Source organism: Coptis chinensis, chromosome 1 (assembly GCF_015680905.1).
Source record: "Coptis chinensis isolate HL-2020 chromosome 1, ASM1568090v1, whole genome shotgun sequence".
Lineage (NCBI taxonomy): Eukaryota > Viridiplantae > Streptophyta > Magnoliopsida > Ranunculales > Ranunculaceae > Coptis > Coptis chinensis.
In genome coordinates, this window is record NC_141456.1 from 20,797,909 (window position 1) to 20,815,935 (window position 18,027).

Below are 18,027 nucleotides of genomic sequence, written 5' to 3' on the forward strand. Positions count from 1 at the left end.
TATATTTTTTTATTATGCCATAAATCAACCATTTGAATTGAAACCAAATTTGAATGTTTAACTTTTTAAAGAAAATGAGATAATAGTTTGTTTATTTTGAAAATGGCTTAAAAGGTAAGTTTTAAAGTTTAAAAATAATGTGTAGAGATTTGATTAATAAGGAAACATGAAGTGACTTTGTAAAAATAAAAAGAAAGTAACTTATATTAGAGAAAGAAAGAGATAGTAGAGAACTTGTTAAAAGGGAAAGTTGCACCATTCAAGAAAAAGTTATTCGAATGTTTGTTTGTTTAAAGAGGTTTAGCAAATTTATTTATATAGTTAGTTCTTTAAATTTCATTTTTAGATCTTAGAATGTAATAGTAAAAATGAGAGATAGAGAGAGAGAAAAAAAAATGAGAAGAGAAGAAGAACTATGAAAATAAAGCTTTTACTATTTATTGGTGTTTCTCTTGGAATCTACGTGGAGTATTTTTATTGCTTAGTGGCGTTTGAATCTTACGTGGAGTGGCAATCTTTTCTTATTGTTCTTTCGCAAGAAGAAAAGGTGAGTAGACCTCACATAATAAGCTATTCTAATTATTTCAATTGTTGTTTTTCAATTGTTTTCAATTTATTAAAATAAAATATATTTTTGGTGGTTGGACATTTATGAAATGAATTGGTAGTTGGAATGTTAATGTTTGGTGTACGTATAATAATTATGAGATATAGCACATATCAATAATGTTATTAATTTTAATTGCATAAAATCTATTAACATTACATTATTATTATTAATGATATATAAAGTATATGAGAAGAAAAATGGGTGTGCATTTCCTTTGTGGGTTTAAACAATTATATGTTAGAATTATAGAGACTTAATTTAGTATTTTGGTTTGTTTGAAATAAGAACATGAATAAATGATATATTATGGATTAATTACTACTTGTTGTATTGAAAAGTTCATTGATTATATTTGCAAGAATTTATTTATTTTATTCGCATGTGATAATTGTAGAAGTGTAGAATTTTGGTAAAGGGGAATATATTTGTTGTTATGTATTTTCGGTTGTAAGATAAATACATGCTAAGAAAAACTGATTTATTTATCTTGTGTCTAAGTGAGAGTAATAACTTGTTTTGATGTAGACGATTAAACTATAATAGATTTTGTTATGGCATGAGGGCATACATCACTACTACATAAAGGCTCATTCCCCACGGTAGGTCAAAGAGTATATCCCACGGTTTCACTAATAACAGTGGCTAATAGGCATTTCTCACGGTAAGAATAACTTTTCTAATTTCGGCACAAGAAAATACCACTAGTCTCATAAAGCAGTGGCATATAAAGTGCCATATACCACGAAACGACTCAAAATCAGCTAATTTGTGCTTTGGTATTCATATATCCCACAGTTTCAACGAAAAAGGTGGCGAATGTTTTGCAAAATAGCCTGGATACCGTGGACAAAGAAAGCCTACCAAAACCCCGCACCCTACCTTAAAATATGAAGAACAAGCTCTCTGCATCACTTGGTCTTCCACCTCCAAACTTCATTGCAAGCACCTACCTTTAAAGTCTCACTAATTTCGACAACCTTTTCACTCATTTCAACGACACTCTATTATCTCCTCCAAACAACAATATCACATTCTCTTCAATTTCCATTTCAATGGAACAAAACTTTTCTACCCCAAAATCAAAAAATTGGATTAACCCCACTGCTAAAGGGAGTCCAAAGATTCAAACTTTGATGAAAAACTTGACAACTTTTGAGAAAGCACTCATTGGTTCATCAACTGGAGGTATGGCTGGTGCTTTTACTTATGTCTGTCTTTTACCTTTAGACACTATTAAAACAAAGTTACAAACCAAAGGGGCAACTCAAATTTACAAAGGAAGTGTAGATGTCATTGTGAAAACTTTCCAAGCAAAGGGGATATTGGGTTTTTATAGCGGCATTTGTGCTGTAATTGTTGGTTCAACTGTTTCTTCTGCAATTTATTTTGGTACTTGTGAGTTTGGAAAGTTGTTTTTATCGAAATTTAGTAAATACCCATCTGTTTTAATTCCACCAACTGCTGGTGCAATGGGGAATATTGTGTCTTCAGCTGTAATGGTGCCGAAAGAGCTTATTACTCAAAGGATGCAAGCCCGGTGTGGTGGGTAGGTCTTGGCAAGTTTTGTTGAGTATATTACTGGAAAAGGCGGCATATTGGGTTTATATCTTTGGTTATTTATCTGCGACTTTGCTTAGGAATTTACCTGTTGGGGTGTTGAGTTATTCGTCGTTTGAGTATTTGAAAGCCGCAGTGTTTGCTAAAACTAAGAAAGGTCATTTGGAACCATTTGAGAGTGTGTGTTGCGGGGCGTTAGCAGGGGCGATAGCAATGGCTTTTCCTCTCGGTAAGATTTGTGGATAATATGCTTGTTATATTATTTTGCTTATAAACTTGTTGTTGGTTAAGTTTGAATTGTAGTGTGCTACTCAAGTTGGAAGATATCTTGTGAGTATGATGAGTACTGGAGTCATACTTGCAACTAGATTTCAATTGTCAAGTTTGAATTTTTCATAATTTGGTGGGACATTTTACAATAATTTGGAATTTTTGGATTGAGAAAGTTTTGTGTGAATTTTGTTTGAAGGTGGGAACAATCAATTGGATACTTTGATATGGTATAGTTGGCTTGGGGGAATTATAATCGGAACGATGATTGGTTCCAATATGGTTTTGGAAGAACATTATAAGGCTGGTCCAAGAATTTTTTTTTGCACACAAGTAAGGATATTTTATTGATATAATAATATAGTTACAGGAGATAAAGGTCTTAAAACTTAGGGTGCTACATGATCATAGCTAATTAAAACCGGTAGTAGGTTCTATGAGGATCTTCTAAGCATCTGATGCAGTCTGGCTTGGTGCAGCTCCAACAGTATGTGCCTCTTTGCATTGATGAGCCCTTCTTTGATGCCGCGTCAGCTCCAAAGTTAGCTTCACGATAAATATGAGAGAGTTTCCAAGAATCCATCTTCTGAGTTGCTCGTAGCCCATCTTGCCTTAACAGCCCATGGAATGTTCCCCTTGCTAAATGCTATGATGGCAGGTTGTGAATCTGCTTCAATCCATAGACTTCTCCAACCTTTTGCTATTGCTGACTCCACCGCCATAACAATAGCTTCACATTCAGCATCGAAACTGGTGGTAACTCCTAGCCCAGAAACCATAACCCCCAGAACTTGACCATGGTGATCGCGAAATATAATCCCCCCATTTCCTGGGTTTCCCCTGGATGAGCCATCAGTATTGGCTTTGACTGTGCCTGGTTGGGGGAGCTTCCAGCAGACTTCTTTTGGGCAGCGTGGTGGCTTAGAGATGCCTCTGATATGAAGAGAGTGAAGAACTTCCAGCTCTTCCGCTGAATTACGCATGTGCCCAGTAGCAACCAACCCTGCAGCTTGAATTCCTTTGGTCACTTCATACTTGATGAGAATAATATTTATCTTCTTCTCATCAAATAGGATGCGATTCCTAGTTTTCCAAATCTGTGCCATTAGGTGCGCAGCTCCTACATTCCATAGTTCTTTTCTGATTGGACTAAGAAGCTTTGTGGCCGATATCACTTCCTGCAAGTTCAACGAAATCCTTACCTTGAAGACATCCGCGAGCCAGCCCCATAATTCCTTTACTGCCTCACATTCCCAGAGTAAGTGGTTAACACATTCTTCCTCTTTTTGACAAAGCCGACATCGAGAAGCCATGGGAATTCCCTTCTTCTTGACCTTGTCATCAGTGGGCACTGCCTTTTGTAGGAGTTTCCATACAATCCCTACTGTTCTCGGGTGAAGAGTCTTGTTCCAGACCCATTTGTTCCAATGTACCTTTTGTTCTTTTTTTCTAATAGCATCAAAAGCCTCCTTCACTGAGAACTTCCCATCCTTTGCTGGTTTCCAAATCCTGATATCGGTTGCTTCGCCAGTTGGAGGTTGGATTGTATTTAGATCTATTCCCACTTTTCCAAAAACTTGGAGCACTCGATCTGGAATGTTCCAATCAGTTTCAATTATGATGTCAGCAACAGTGGCCTTGAAGTTTCTCCAGTTGACACCTTGTACTGCAATGCGCTATTGCAACTCCACGCCTTGATTATCCCGCCAAAGTCGATGTCCTTACCTTGACCCACCTCCCAACCCATGTGAGGCGACATCTCTTTTAGAGCCCATTGAATGCCTGGCCATACTGATGACTTTTTGAAGTATGTAAGCCATTGACCTGATAACATAGAGAATTTTGCCTTCATAAAGTTACTCCATTCAGAATTTCCAGTGAGAAAGCTCCAAGTGAGCTTCATGAGGAGGGCTAGATTAAGCTCTCTGAACTTTTGAAGCCCGAGGCCTCCTTCCTCATATGCCTTACAGACCTTCTCCCATTTGAGCGTGATGCCTTTCCTTACTGTAGGATCCCCTGACCAGATAAAGTTTCTGATAGCTGCCTCACAGTCTTTGATACATTTAGATGGCCACCTGTACACTGACATGTTATACACCGGAAGGCTGGTCCAAGAAATATTGTCATTACTAGAAGGTAAGATTTCTTAGATTAGTTTGAAATTTTAATTACTTTCAATTTAACTAATATGTTCATTTTACTGTGATTATTCTTCTTCTTCTTGTTTTTGTTGTTCCCTTCTCAGTCTGTTTTATGTTTAATATAAACCAAAAGAAGGAAATAAGGAGTATGTTCTTGGTAATTTGTTAAACAGTTGATAGTCGTACTTGTCTAGTATTATGCTTGAAGATAATTGTCATGGTCTTTTTCAGTTTGTCAACCATATTCAATTTAAAACATAAAAGTACTTGCTTATTGGAGATCGGTGCCAAGTTCTTGATAATTATATCCTTGTGAATGATTCCTTTGGTTATGCAACTGTTTTTCATTGTTTTGTGACTTGAATACTAATTATGTTTGATTTGATGCTATACCCGATTTGAAACTGCGTTCTTATAATTATATCCTTGTGAATGATTCCTTTGGTTATGCAATTACATTCGAATATTATAGCTCAAAGATTGTTTTGAAAACTTTTGTTTTCACTTATTCATCTTTTTCTTTCTGTCTATCTGTCTATCTATGGCAGTTTCAATCTGTCTATCTATTGCAATGTATTTATCATCTCTTCCTATATTTTTTTCTAATTAATTAGTTTTGCTAATTTTCAACAGCTAAACAATGCTGGCACCAATAAAGGTTTTAGACCCTTACTGCAGTTCGCAGATGAAGATATTGAGCAGGTGTTTCTTTTTCTCTGAATTCATTCATCTGAGTACTGCTTGTTTCTGAAATGTGGTTTTCTATCACCTTCCGCAAAGGGGGTGGTAATAGTAAAGGTCCAATGCCATTAATCAATTAGTGACCATATGTTTAATGAGCTAATAAAATTGGTGACATAAATCTAAACAGTAACCATTGCTTTCCATGATATGAAGGATTTTGGCTTTTTTCTCAACTGAGACGGATGGTCTACTTTAGTTACTAAGTGTACTTATTCTTCCCAAAGGGGCCGGTGGTGCTTAAATGACATAGTTTTATACATCATGATTGTATGAATAGATTGTCTCAACAAATTTGGTTGGGTCTTTGCTTTGCACACGAGAAGACATGCGGGTGATGAGATCCCATGAAAAAGGAGGTCACATATTTAACATGGATAGTGCAGGATCTAGAGGTTCTAGTACCCCTTTGACAGCTGTGTAAGCTCTATTCTTGTTCATTCTTAATCTAATTTTATTCATTTTAAAGTAAACAGCAGTGTTTGTGCTTAGCATCTAAGAGTATCGCGGCAAGTTCCAAGTTGTTGTTGAAGGCGTAGCCGAGGAGGCTCAGATCCCAGACGCTACTTGGGAACCTAGCGCCTTGCCTCGTGCTTGACAACATAGATCTAAGATTGTTTATTATTTGTTAATGCTTTTCACTCAGTTGTGACTATTTTGACTTGTAGATATGGTTCGACCAAGTGCGGAATAAGGCAGCTTCAGGCATCACTTTTGACAGACTACAAGTGGTGGAAGGCAAGGCCCAAAATTTCGATATCGGTTAATATATCGGTGTACCCAAAAACCGAGATATATCGGATATCTCGGTGTTTTTGGTGACCAGTCCAAAGTTTCTAAAATATCGGATATCTTACCGATATATCTATATCTCGGATATATCGGATATTTCAGAAATTTCATTATTAAGTTATTAACAATTGGTCAAAAAGTCAACTGATATATATCGATTATCTTAGAAATATCGATTATATCGGCGATATAAACTTTCATATCGGAAATTCCGATATATCTCGGAAAAAAAGGGTTCAATATTCGGTGGATATATGTCGGAAATATCGATATCGGTGTACCAATTTACCGAGATATATCGGCGAGATATCGATTATCTCGATTATCTCGGCTATATTTTGGGCCATGGTCAAAGGTAGGAGTACATACAGTATCTCCAGGCATGGTGCTTACAGATTTACTTCTGAGGTACCTTTTTCATGATAAGTTAAACTTCTGTTTATAGTAAACCGAAAATGGTATGGTAGGTTCCTAAAGATACACTATCAAGCACCAAACCCCCAAGCAATCACATGCCAATAGTAAAGAGTGTAGGTATTACGTAATGAAGTTTATGAGAGAAATAATGAAGCTTGTTCAGATAATTCTTTTGAAAATAAGGTATAAGTCGTCATACACTAGCATTCTCTATTTTGTGGTAATCTTCATTATTTAGTTATTATATTACTCTATGATCTTTGATCGTGCAGATAACAAATCTATCCCTCAAAGATACATACACACAAGAGGAACTTGATGTTATTGGACTTGAAATTCTTAGATTCATCCAACATAATGGAGCGTTCAAGCCAAGCGTTGTGTCTTTGCTAGGTTTTGACCCATTCCAGTTAAGGTTTGGTGTTTGGTCTCACCATTTTTTTGATATTTTAGATAGAACAAATAGATTGCTCTTTTGATTGATGGAACAAGTTAGGTCATTATTATGTTGATAGAACAACTAAATTTGGATGTTTATTTCATTATTGATGACTCGAAAAAGTTCAAAACTCTTTTAGCAATTCAATGTCTTCGTGTTGGATGTCTAAATTTATTTCTTTTGTTCGTGTTGCACTATGAATTGTTTATTTGAGCAATGTGTTTTTAAATCTATTGTGGATATATATGGTGAAAAGGGTAGGTTGCAGGTTGAATGAATATGATTAGAATCAAATAATTAGGGGCTTTTTTTTTTTTTTAAATGACTATAAACCACGGTTTGGTAAGAACCGAGGTATAAGTAGTTTATATACCCCATAGAGCATATTGTTTAGACTATTAACCACGGTTTGGAAATACTAATACCACGGGTTTAGTCAAAACCGTGGTATATAATAGGTACTATTTCCCACGGTTTTGCTAGAAGTATTTGTCACGGTGGTTGTTACCACGGTATGAAAACAGTGGCTAAAGGCTTTTTACCACTGTAAATAACAGTGGTATATGAGCTTTTTTGTAGTAGTGCAGTTTGGAATGGTTTAAAAATAATTAAATCAACGTTAGCTTTGTTTAATTTTGATCTCTGTACATTACTGACTACATTCTAAATTAATAAACAATATTATTTGTTTGTTCGTATCGATTACCTTACTTTCGAATCTCGGGATGAGATTCTTTTGAGATGTGTATTAGTATAACACCCCTACTTTTAATAATGTCAAATATTGTTTATTTCACTGATTATAATACATTTTTGATTATGCCATAAATTGACCATTTGAATTGAACCAAATCTAAATGTTTGACTTTTTAAAAAAATGAGAGAATAGTTTGTTTATTTTGAAAATGGCTTAAAAAGTAAGTTTTTAAGTTTAAAAATAATGTGTAGAGATGTGATTAATAATGAAACATGAAGTGACTATGTAAAAATAAAAAGAAAGTGACTTATATATTAGAGAAAGAAAGAGGTAGTAGAGAACTTGTTAAAAGAGAAAGTTGCACCATTCAAGGAAAAATGATTTGAATGTTTACTTGTTTAAAGAGGTTTAACAAATTAATTTCTATAGTTAGTTATTTGAATTTCATTTTTAGATCTTAGAGCATCTCTAGGTGGTGGTAGCATACTCTTCAAATTTGAAGAATGCGACCACAGAATCTGGTAGCAAATTTCGACCAACTCTAGGTGGTCGCAAATTCGTGGTCGTAAAATTCATTGTAGACCCACCTGCTTGGCGACATTAGTATCGCGGCGCGAATTACTAATAATGTCGTGTGCTATGTTTTTATATAATGTCGTAGCGACGATTCGGACTTTGTCATTTTACAAATTTTTTTTAAACTCAGTCACTCTAGTTAATAGGAAAAAAATGAGTTCCGACGACGAATCCGTCTATATAACCAAACACGATGGATTGGTGGCGGTGAGGAAGAAGAAAACAGTGCATACGTTTGGGATAATCCCAGTGGTGATCTAGATGATGAACCAACCACTTCCGAAGCTGAGGCTAACGATCCATTGCTGCTTCAATATCAGAAAGTCGATTTTGAATTTCCTGCGGAGGCTATTGATTTCAGCCATCTTAGGCCGGTGTCTAAGAGGTTTCATGATAGGCATGTCTCAAGAGTTGTTCTTGAACAACAGGTATGTATTTTAATTTCATAAATTAGTAGTAGTAGTAGTTAATTTTAGTAGTTCAATACGTATATTTTTATTTTTATTTTTTTAATTTTAGTTTCATTTTATGCACATCGAGATGAGATGTGTTATGTATCGGGTTCGGTGCACTCCACGTCCGCTTAGGACGTGGTGGGATGATATTAAGAAAGTCGGTGCACTTGACCATGTTAGAGATGCAATTTTAGCGACTCCCTTTGCTCATCTAGTTGACATCCCTTACAATAAGACCCGACATTAGGGGAGTTATTAATGGTTTAGTTGAGAGATGGTGGGATAGTACACATACTTTTCATTTCCCTCAGGGAGAGTTGGGCTTCACTCCATTAGATTTTTGCATGATATCTAGTTTGAGTATAGGATTAGGTAATCCATTGAGATGTAGCACTGAATTCCAAAGTTGTGCCCAAATGATGACTTTCTTCCCTTGTCTGACTGAAGAGTCATATGACAGTGCTGGTGTTAGGATTTCTGGTATCAAGGCTGCATACATTACACCGTTGACTACTGATTCAGGATTGCAGTTTTTAATAGATTATTTGTCACTTGATTCGATGATGGTCAAGCACATGTTGATGAGTATGTAAGAGCTTTCTGTATGTATTTGATGGGTGTCTTCTTTTTTTCCTTCCGCCATTCCACGATTAACTTGGGATATCTAGCTAACTTTGAGCACTTGCATGAGTTGGGCGGTATTGATTTTGGTGGAGCCATATACCGTCATTTGTTGCGTTGTTTAGATAGGTTTCTCGACAGACTGGTGTTGTCAGTAGTCCCCAGATGGGAGGGTTTGTCATTCTCTTAGAGGTATGGTTTTATGAGTATTTTCGTGCTGCAAATCCTATCCTTACAGAGTATACCGATGAGAGGCCTAGGCTCAGGGCTTGGCATGGACCTTGTCGAGCTCGTCTGACCAGTGAGATCAGTCATAACATAACTTCTATCCGAACCCAGATCGAGCTTAGCACACAGGCTTCTATTGTTTGGAGGCCTTGGAGGACATCTGTGCACATCGACGCGAATGACTGTAGATATACATTGTTCATTTCTCATAGGAGGATGGTATTCACTTGTGGGAGTGATATGGAGTGGTATTTAGGGGATAGATGTTACAGACAGCTCACACCATGCTTTGGTATCCCTCCTGATCCACCTACCCATGTATCAGAGGCTAAGGACATGACCTTAGAGCAAGTCATCGAGAGTAACGTGCATTGGACTTGGCTACAGGCTTCTGACCTAGTTACATTGCAGACTTATGAGCAGTACTACTGTTAGTGGTTTAGGGTGTATATTGGTCATTTGCTCCCAGCTGTAGGTCGTACAGGCAACATTCATATGGTTAGCAATTTGGGTGTCAGACATGAATTCTAGATTGGGCAGCCGTCACAGCCGACGTTTCAGGCTGGACCTGTGCACACATTTGTTCCAGCGCCAGATCCCCCTTAGTCAGAGTGGCTTTGGGTTTTCAGTTTGAGCGATCCGAGTGGCCAGACGATTTACCAGCCCATTTCTTCTATTGATGCCACTCGCGTAGTACAGTTAGAGCCTGACCTTGGACATCTATCTCTGGTCATTATTTTTATTGGTTTTGTTTTATTATTTTGGTTTATTATGAAAATGTCATAAATTATTAATGAATAATTATTTCAGGATGACCTACGCATGAGATATGAGACAAGCATTCGTGTAAATGATGGATTGCGCTCCTCGGTATTCACCTACAGTGTTGAGAGAGAGAGACTTCTTTCCCAGGCTCATGTGGATTATGACGATTTGCAATGCCAGATTGATGAGTTACAGACTCAGATTGATCGCACAAGGGTGAGTTCATCACAGTATGGACAGACGGAGAGTTCAGCACAAGGACAGTCGAGGAGGAGTTCACGATAGAGGAGGCGTATGTAGGATAGTCTAGGAGGTTGTTGTATGATGATTATTATTATGTTGTGTGATTTAGAATTGTTCATTTGATCATTTTGATATGTTGTGTGATTATTATTATGTTGTGTGATATGTTGTGTGGTTATTATTATGTTGTGTGATTTAGAATTTACTTCATTTGATTTAGCAAATGAATTATAATTTTTATTAATAGAATGACAACTAATACATGATTGCAAAAACATAAAATAAAAATAAATAAATAAAAGATAACTATTACATATCACCATTTTATTACATACTACTAGAGTTACTCTAATTATCTAATAAATAAATAAAAGATAACTAATACATGATTACAACAATCAATGTCAGTCACCCCTAATGCTCCATAGATGCTCGACAAGGTCGCTTTTAAGTCTATCATGCATAGTCTTTGATTGAACTCGTAGAGTCCCTTCAATGTAGTGTTCCCGAGTAGGTGGGATCTGTGGTTGCCCTTCTGGATCAGGAATGTACCTCCTCATTTCATAATTTTTATTCTTAGCTCCGATTACTATATTGTGCAATATGATACATGCTCTCATAACAGTACCCATTGTCTCCACATGCCATAATTTGCAAGCTTTTGCCAAAATACCAAATTTAGCTTGCAAAACCCCAAAAACTCTTTCAATATCTTTTCTTGCAGCTTCTTGCATCGTTGCGAACCACTTCGTCTTTAGAGCATTAAGGTTTGAAATTATTTGTATAAATGCCGCATAGTCAGGATAGATACCATCAGCTAAATAATAACCCATATTATAGCTATGCTGATTTACATCAAAAGAAACAGGTGGAGAAGTACCATTGATCACGTGCTCAAATACAGGCGAGTTGTCCAACACGTTGATGTCATTGTGTGACCCTGGCATCCCAAAGAAAGAATGTCATATCCACAGGTCTTTGGTTGCAACAGCTTCGAGAATAACATATGGTTTTCCAGAACGACCACTGTAAGCACCTTGCCATCCAGTTGGACAATTATGTCATTCCCAATGCATACAATCAATGCTTCCCAACATACCCGACCATCCACGTGTGGCAGAATGTGCAAGCAAGCGTTTTGTATCTGCAATATTTGGCCTTCGCAAGTAGACTGAACCGTACAATTTGATAATTGCATCACAGAAATGCCTCAACGCCTGGTTTCCACTTTGCTCGGAAATGTATAATTGATCGTCAAGTTGATCAGACACCGTGCCATAACCAAGAATACGCAAAGCTGCAGCAACCTTGACCAGAGGATCTATACCAAGTTTACCAGCATTGTTAACTTTAGGCTAAAAAAACTTAAAATGAGTCTGAATATCGTTGAAGATGTGAAGAAATAAAGATTTTTTCATACGAAAGCGCCGTTTGAAATCCTCTTTCGGAAAGACAGGACAATCGACGAAGTAGTTGTTCTTCAAGATTTCCAAAGTCAGAGCATATTTTCTATGTTTAATTTTTCGACCCTTCTTTGAACCACCATGTGGTGCCTTCGAAGCATGTACTTGTGCTTGTGCAAGTACAGCCAAAGTGTGTTTCATAAGGGGCATGGCGTTAACAAATTCTTCATCAAGACTATCTACCGAGTCTTCCGCTGGAGGAGATGAAGAAGAAGACGACGATGAAGATGAAGATGAAGACTGAAGTGGAAATATCTCATATACTTCATGATCCATTTTTTCGCAATGTGTGTGTTGTTTGTTAAGGATTGATGTGAAATAGTTGAGTTGTTTGATACAAATGTTTGAGTTGAGTGTGTGTAAAATGAAGAAGGAGATGAGAGTAGATACAGAAGGTAGAAATCCGGCCGTTTTTTGGCCGTTGGAGCATTGACGGTAGGAGTGGCGCTACGATAAGAGGAGTGGCGCGTAGTAGTGGCGGACGGTGGCTGGTAATGGCGCGGCTTTGTTGTGGTCAAAGTCAAAAAAGTGGTGCGACATTAGTACTGGCGCGCGACATTACTATTGTCGCTCTGCATCCGCATCCAAATTGCCAAATTTGCGAACAAGAATGCGAACAAGCAGGTGATGCGACCACGAATGCGACCACCTAGAGTTGGAATTCCGGGAAATTCCGATGCATTTCTTCAAATTTGAAGAATGCGACCACGAATGTGTCCACCTAGAGATGCTCTTAGAATGTAATAGTGAAAATGAGAAAGAGAAAAAAAAATGAGAAGAGGAAGAAATAAGGAAATAAAGCTTTTATTACTTAGTGGTGTTTCTCTTGGAATCTACGTGGAGTACATTTATTGCTTGGTGTTGTTTGAATTTTACGTGGAGTAGCGATCTTATCTTACTGTTCTTTCGCGAGAAGAAAATGTGAGTAAACCTCGTATAATAAGCTATTCTAATTACTTCGATTGTTGTCTTTCAATTGTTTTCAATTTATTAAAATAAAATATATTTTTGGTGGTTGGATATTTATGAAATGAATTGGTAGTTGGAATGTTAATGTTTGGTAGACGTATAATAATTATGAGATATAACACACATCAATATTGTTATTAATTTTAGGGTTAATTTGTCTAAACCCCCCACATTTGTAAACATCACGATTTCCCCCCTATGCCGTTTGACTTCCATCCCCTTTCCGTCGGTATTTCATCTAATACTAAAATTACTCCTGAACCAAGGGTATAACGGGTATTTAACAACAACTCTTTTTCAAGTGTAAATAAGAAAAAGACAAAATGTAATAACGACTCTTTTTTAGGAGTCATTTTGGAATATTAACGGAACTAGGATGGAAGTTAGACAGCATTGGGGGTCGTGATGTTTACAAATGTGGGGGTTTAGACAAATTAACCCTTAATTTTAATTGCATGAAATTTATTAGCATTACATTATTATTATTATTAATGATATATAAAATATATGAGAAGAAAAATGAGTGTGCATTTCCTTTGTGGGTTTAAACAATTATATGTTGGAATTATAGAGAATTAATTTAGTATTTTGGTTGGTTTGAAATAAGAACATGAGTAAATTATATATTATGGATTAATTACTACTTGTTGTATGAAAAAGTTCATTGGTTATATTTGCAATAATTTATTTATTTTATTCGCATGTGATAATTGTAGAAGTCTAGAATTTTGATAAAGGGGAATATATTTGATGTTAAGATGTGCTTGTTGTTTAAAAGATGTTTGGAATAGATTAGAAAATAATTTAGACATGAATCAAAGTGTACGTATATTTTTGGTATAACATAACATTTTTGAAATGCTATAAAATTATTGTGCAACATTTTATGGAGTAATTATGATATTCTCTTATACATTGGAATTTGTTGAATTGGAATTTGTGTTAAATGATACAATTTGTTCTACGATACTTTCTAACCACTTATGTTGTTTTTGAGAATGATGTAAATAAATGATATGATATGTGACGTAGTATTCTTTGGTCAGTTACGCATTCATTAAATGCAGCATTTTTGAAAAATAAGGACATAAGTAAATGTTCCATTATTATATTTGTGAAATGTTATTAAGAGGTATTGTAGCCTTGGCGGATATTTCCAAAGGAATTGTGGTTTAATGCAATAATTTTATTTGGCACATGATAAAGTGTGGAACGATTATGAGATATAATTGCAAGATATTTGAATAATTTACGTAACGAAAATCTCAGTTCCTAGCTACCACAACTCATTTGAATATATGATTAACCCTTGTGAAGGAAAAGTGATTTTGTTTCAAGGGAACTTGGAGCCCTCATAGCCAAATGATGATGACTTTATTTATCTCGTCACCAATTCAGTACGAGACACGCAATATTTTATGCCTTGTAAAAGTTTACTCATAGTTTTGGCGTTCGTGTGGGGGTACCTTGTATGCGACATCCCGCTTAAGGTAACTACCACGGTATGGTTCCATTATATGAGTGAGGCATGCAGATGTTCATGTTCGGCTCGATAGAGAGGAGTGATTGTGGTAGACAAGAACCTAGGTAAAACATAGAGACGACGCGATTCTAGGAACACTTGAATAAACTCTAAATAATAATTATGATAATATGTCAAAATGTACATTAAATCTATAACAAATGTTTGATTGTGGTGTGAAATTGGTCATGGAGATTGTTCTTGTTGGTTTGGTGAGATGATTGGAATTATGCGTACGATATGTTTGTTTTATTGTAATTTATTTGCACTCACAATGGTTTTGCAAAATGGTGGGTTGAATTAATTATTTATGCAGGTATGACCCACTCTGTGATCAGGCCTACATCAGTGTCAGTATAGAGTAAGTTTTACTTTTGTTATTTTATTATTAGATGCAGTTGATCTAGTATAATTTGAAGCTAAGGCGCCTCGGTGGAGGAACTAAATGCCTTATTATTGTTGATTTGGAAGGTAAGGCACCTCAGTGGATGAACTACATATTTTAATTATTGTACTTACGGATGTTGTACCATTAGTTGAAAGTTAAAGGACCTCGGTGGAGGAACTAACTGCCTTATTGATTATGTATATATACGTATAAGCGTGATTTGTATTTTAGGACTACTCATACCATTATTGTTTATAATGCTGACCCGATTTGCTTGCATGTTTGCTTATTGGGTGTGTTCATAAAATGAATATAGCCGATAAGTTTTGACAGGACTAGTGTTGAAGAAGGTTTATTGATGCATATGGCTTGCATTAACGTTTCAAGAAAGATTGTTGATTGGTTTTCACTTTAAGGTGTAATAGGGTTGAGATAAAAGTTGTTATGTATTTTTTGTTGTAATTAGAGTTTTTTTTTTTTAATATTTAGAGGGTTAAAGTAGACCCACACCGGTTACATTGAAGGACCCTAAGCCCGAAGGCTTACGTTGCCCGAAGACTTATCAACCCCGAAGGCTCTCGCCGATGCGCCATTTTTAGTAGACCCAACCGCTTCCACTTTGTCCATGAAAACTTGCTTTTGCTCCTCGATCCACCCATCATAGCAGCACCTAATCTCTAGCCCGAAGGCTCACCTAGCCTAAAGACCCATCAAATAATTACATAAAAAATAAATCCCAACCAACACTTGGTAGGATTCTAACTTGCAACCTCTCCCATGAGGAGAGGGGTACACAACCAATTGAGCTAGAAGCTCTTGTAATTATAGTTGAATAGTTGTTTGAGAAAGTTTATATATTAATCCTATTTGTTACTTTTGTAATAAAGAGGAGTTTGTTTTAACTGTAAAATTTTAATTGGTTTCAAAATGTTTAGAATAATTAAACGATAGTGTTTTTGAAAGTTGGTTGTGTTTTTTATACCTCGAAAATCAAAGAGTCGAGAACAAATATTGTTTTCCAATTTTATCGAAATCCAGGGTGTGACAAAATAGATAAGATATGAACAATCACTGTTCATTCCTCAATATAATGTATGATTAGTAAGAACACATATTTGGGGTATGAACAATAACCTCAACATGAGCTATGAACAATAACTGTTCGTACCCCGGCCCATTGTTTATACCTCAACATAATATATAATCAATATAGTAAGAACACCTATTAGAGTATAAACAATCATTGTTCATATATATATGGGTTATGAACAATCACTGCTTATACCTATTTGGGGTATGAACAATCACTATTCATACCTCAATCATATCATACCTCAACATGATTGAGGTATAAACAATCACTATTCGTGTAAACAATCATTTTTCATACCTATTTGGGGTATCAATAAGCATTGTTCATACCTCAACATAATATATGATGATCAGTAAGATCACAATATTGGAGTATGAACAATCACTATTCGTACCTCAACATGAGATATGAACAATCATTGTTCATACATATTTGGGGCATAAACAATCACTAGTCATACCTCAACATTGTTTATACCCGAAAAATTGATATGAATAGTAACTTGTCCTTACAGGTTATTTTCACCTGAAAATTGATTTTCCAACTCTCTTCTATATAAAGCAGGTATGTGATTTCTTATATATAAAACATGGAAGGGTAAAAGTGGTATTTAAGGAAAAGAAAAAAGATTGGGCCAACTTATTTTGTCCTTGTTGGTTACTTTAATTAAAACACTGGGTCCGTGGGTTATTAAAACGTGGAATTTGGTGTTGTGAATTGTAAATGTCTAAATTTACACCAAGGTTAAGACTTAGCTATTAAGTTAGGATAATGAGAAGGGGATGGTTTTTGTTGTTAATAGTTGATCTTCATGTGGATGAAGATGCCTACGTATCCAGTCTGTGTATTGAGAAATAATGAATAATGATGGGGTGAGAGTTAATAACTTAGGTTAAGATTAATTGATCAGCTGAAATCAAACCACACATAGTTCTTGAGGGTGGGTTTTATAGGCATTAGGAGTGTGTATCGGATGCGACACGTGTACTAATAAGTACAAATGTGCAGTTGAGATGAATGACATGAGTCTATGAGAGCCACGCAGGTAGTAGCTGTAGGCGTTTAGGTTTATCTGAGTTGGCATAAAGTGTAATGATGGTACGTGTCTTTCATAATGATGGTTGATGGCTGTAATGGTGCAAGTATTACGGCAAGAAAGGGGCTTAAGTATAAAGTTAGTAATGATGACAGTAGCAGGTGATGACGTCATTGTAAGAACCGTTATGGTTTCACCTAGGGGTGTAATACAGGGCGGGTCGGGTCAACCACGGGTCAAATAGTGATGGGGCGGGTCTAGGGGATACAAATCCAGTGGTCCCCGACGGGGGGGGGTTGAAGTGTTATGTCTTAGTACCATCACCCGGCCTGTTGGGTCAGCTTACGGGGCGGGTTTTGGGCGGGTCATCCGGGTCGGATGGAAATTATCATTTGAACCCAATTTAACCAAAAAAAACTTTCTAATTCTGCAAGTAATATATTTCCAATTCACAACATAGAAAAAAAAATAGAATCAATCAATAAAAAATAAACAAATATAAAAAAACTTGAACTTGAACCCAAAACTATATCTGCAAATTTGAAACTTCTTTCTCGTGATTTACCATTTGTAAATTGATTATTTTCCATAACATGATAAAATGAAGATGGGAGCGAGGATCCATGGTACAAAATAATAAAATATAAACTAAAAGAATTCGAAATTAATACAAGGATGAATGATTCATCTTCTCCAAAATTCGAAAGTTGAATTTGAACTTTTGATATTTATTTGTCAAATGTTCAAACTTGAATATTTGAAATTGATGTTGAACTCATAAGTTTGTGTTCATATCTCCCAAAGTCCTACAAAAGTTAAAACAAAATATAAACAAAATACAAAAATATTAGAGTTAGAGTCTTGAAATTGTGCGGGTCAACAGGGTTGGGTCAACGGCTTTTGACACGGTACGGGTCGGGTGGTTTGACGGGTCGGATTTGAGCATAGAACCTACACCCATAGTCCGACCGCGTAAAAACGGTGGCGGGGCTGGGCGGGTCTAT

At 36.1% G+C, this 18,027-nt stretch overlaps 2 protein-coding genes, 1 long non-coding RNA gene and 1 pseudogene across 3 annotated transcripts; 2 read left to right on the forward strand and 2 right to left on the reverse strand.

Annotated features, from left to right (window-relative positions):
* Positions 1 to 1,497: 1,497 nt before the first annotated feature.
* LOC147522808 (protein MITOFERRINLIKE 1, chloroplastic pseudogene) lies at positions 1,498 to 2,413 on the forward strand (annotated as a pseudogene).
* Positions 2,414 to 2,985: 572 nt separating this feature from the next.
* On the reverse strand, positions 2,986 to 3,750 carry LOC147522809 (uncharacterized). Its single transcript, XM_086568557.1, has one exon. The coding sequence runs from the start codon at positions 3,748 to 3,750 to the stop codon at positions 2,986 to 2,988; it is 765 nt and encodes a 254-aa protein (XP_086424683.1).
* Positions 3,751 to 9,795: 6,045 nt separating this feature from the next.
* LOC147522810 (uncharacterized) lies at positions 9,796 to 10,702 on the forward strand. The gene is made up of 2 exons (XR_015195635.1): positions 9,796 to 10,273; positions 10,355 to 10,702. It is a non-coding gene; the product is annotated as an uncharacterized LOC147522810 (long non-coding RNA).
* Positions 10,703 to 10,956: 254 nt separating this feature from the next.
* Positions 10,957 to 12,291, reverse strand: LOC147522811 (uncharacterized). Its single transcript, XM_086568566.1, has 4 exons — positions 12,121 to 12,291; positions 11,652 to 11,907; positions 11,364 to 11,492; positions 10,957 to 11,210 (listed from the first exon to the last, which is right to left on the reverse strand). Exons 1-4 carry the CDS (start codon positions 12,289 to 12,291, stop codon positions 10,957 to 10,959), a joined length of 810 nt encoding a protein of 269 aa, XP_086424692.1.
* Between the last annotated feature and the right edge of the window lie 5,736 nt (positions 12,292 to 18,027).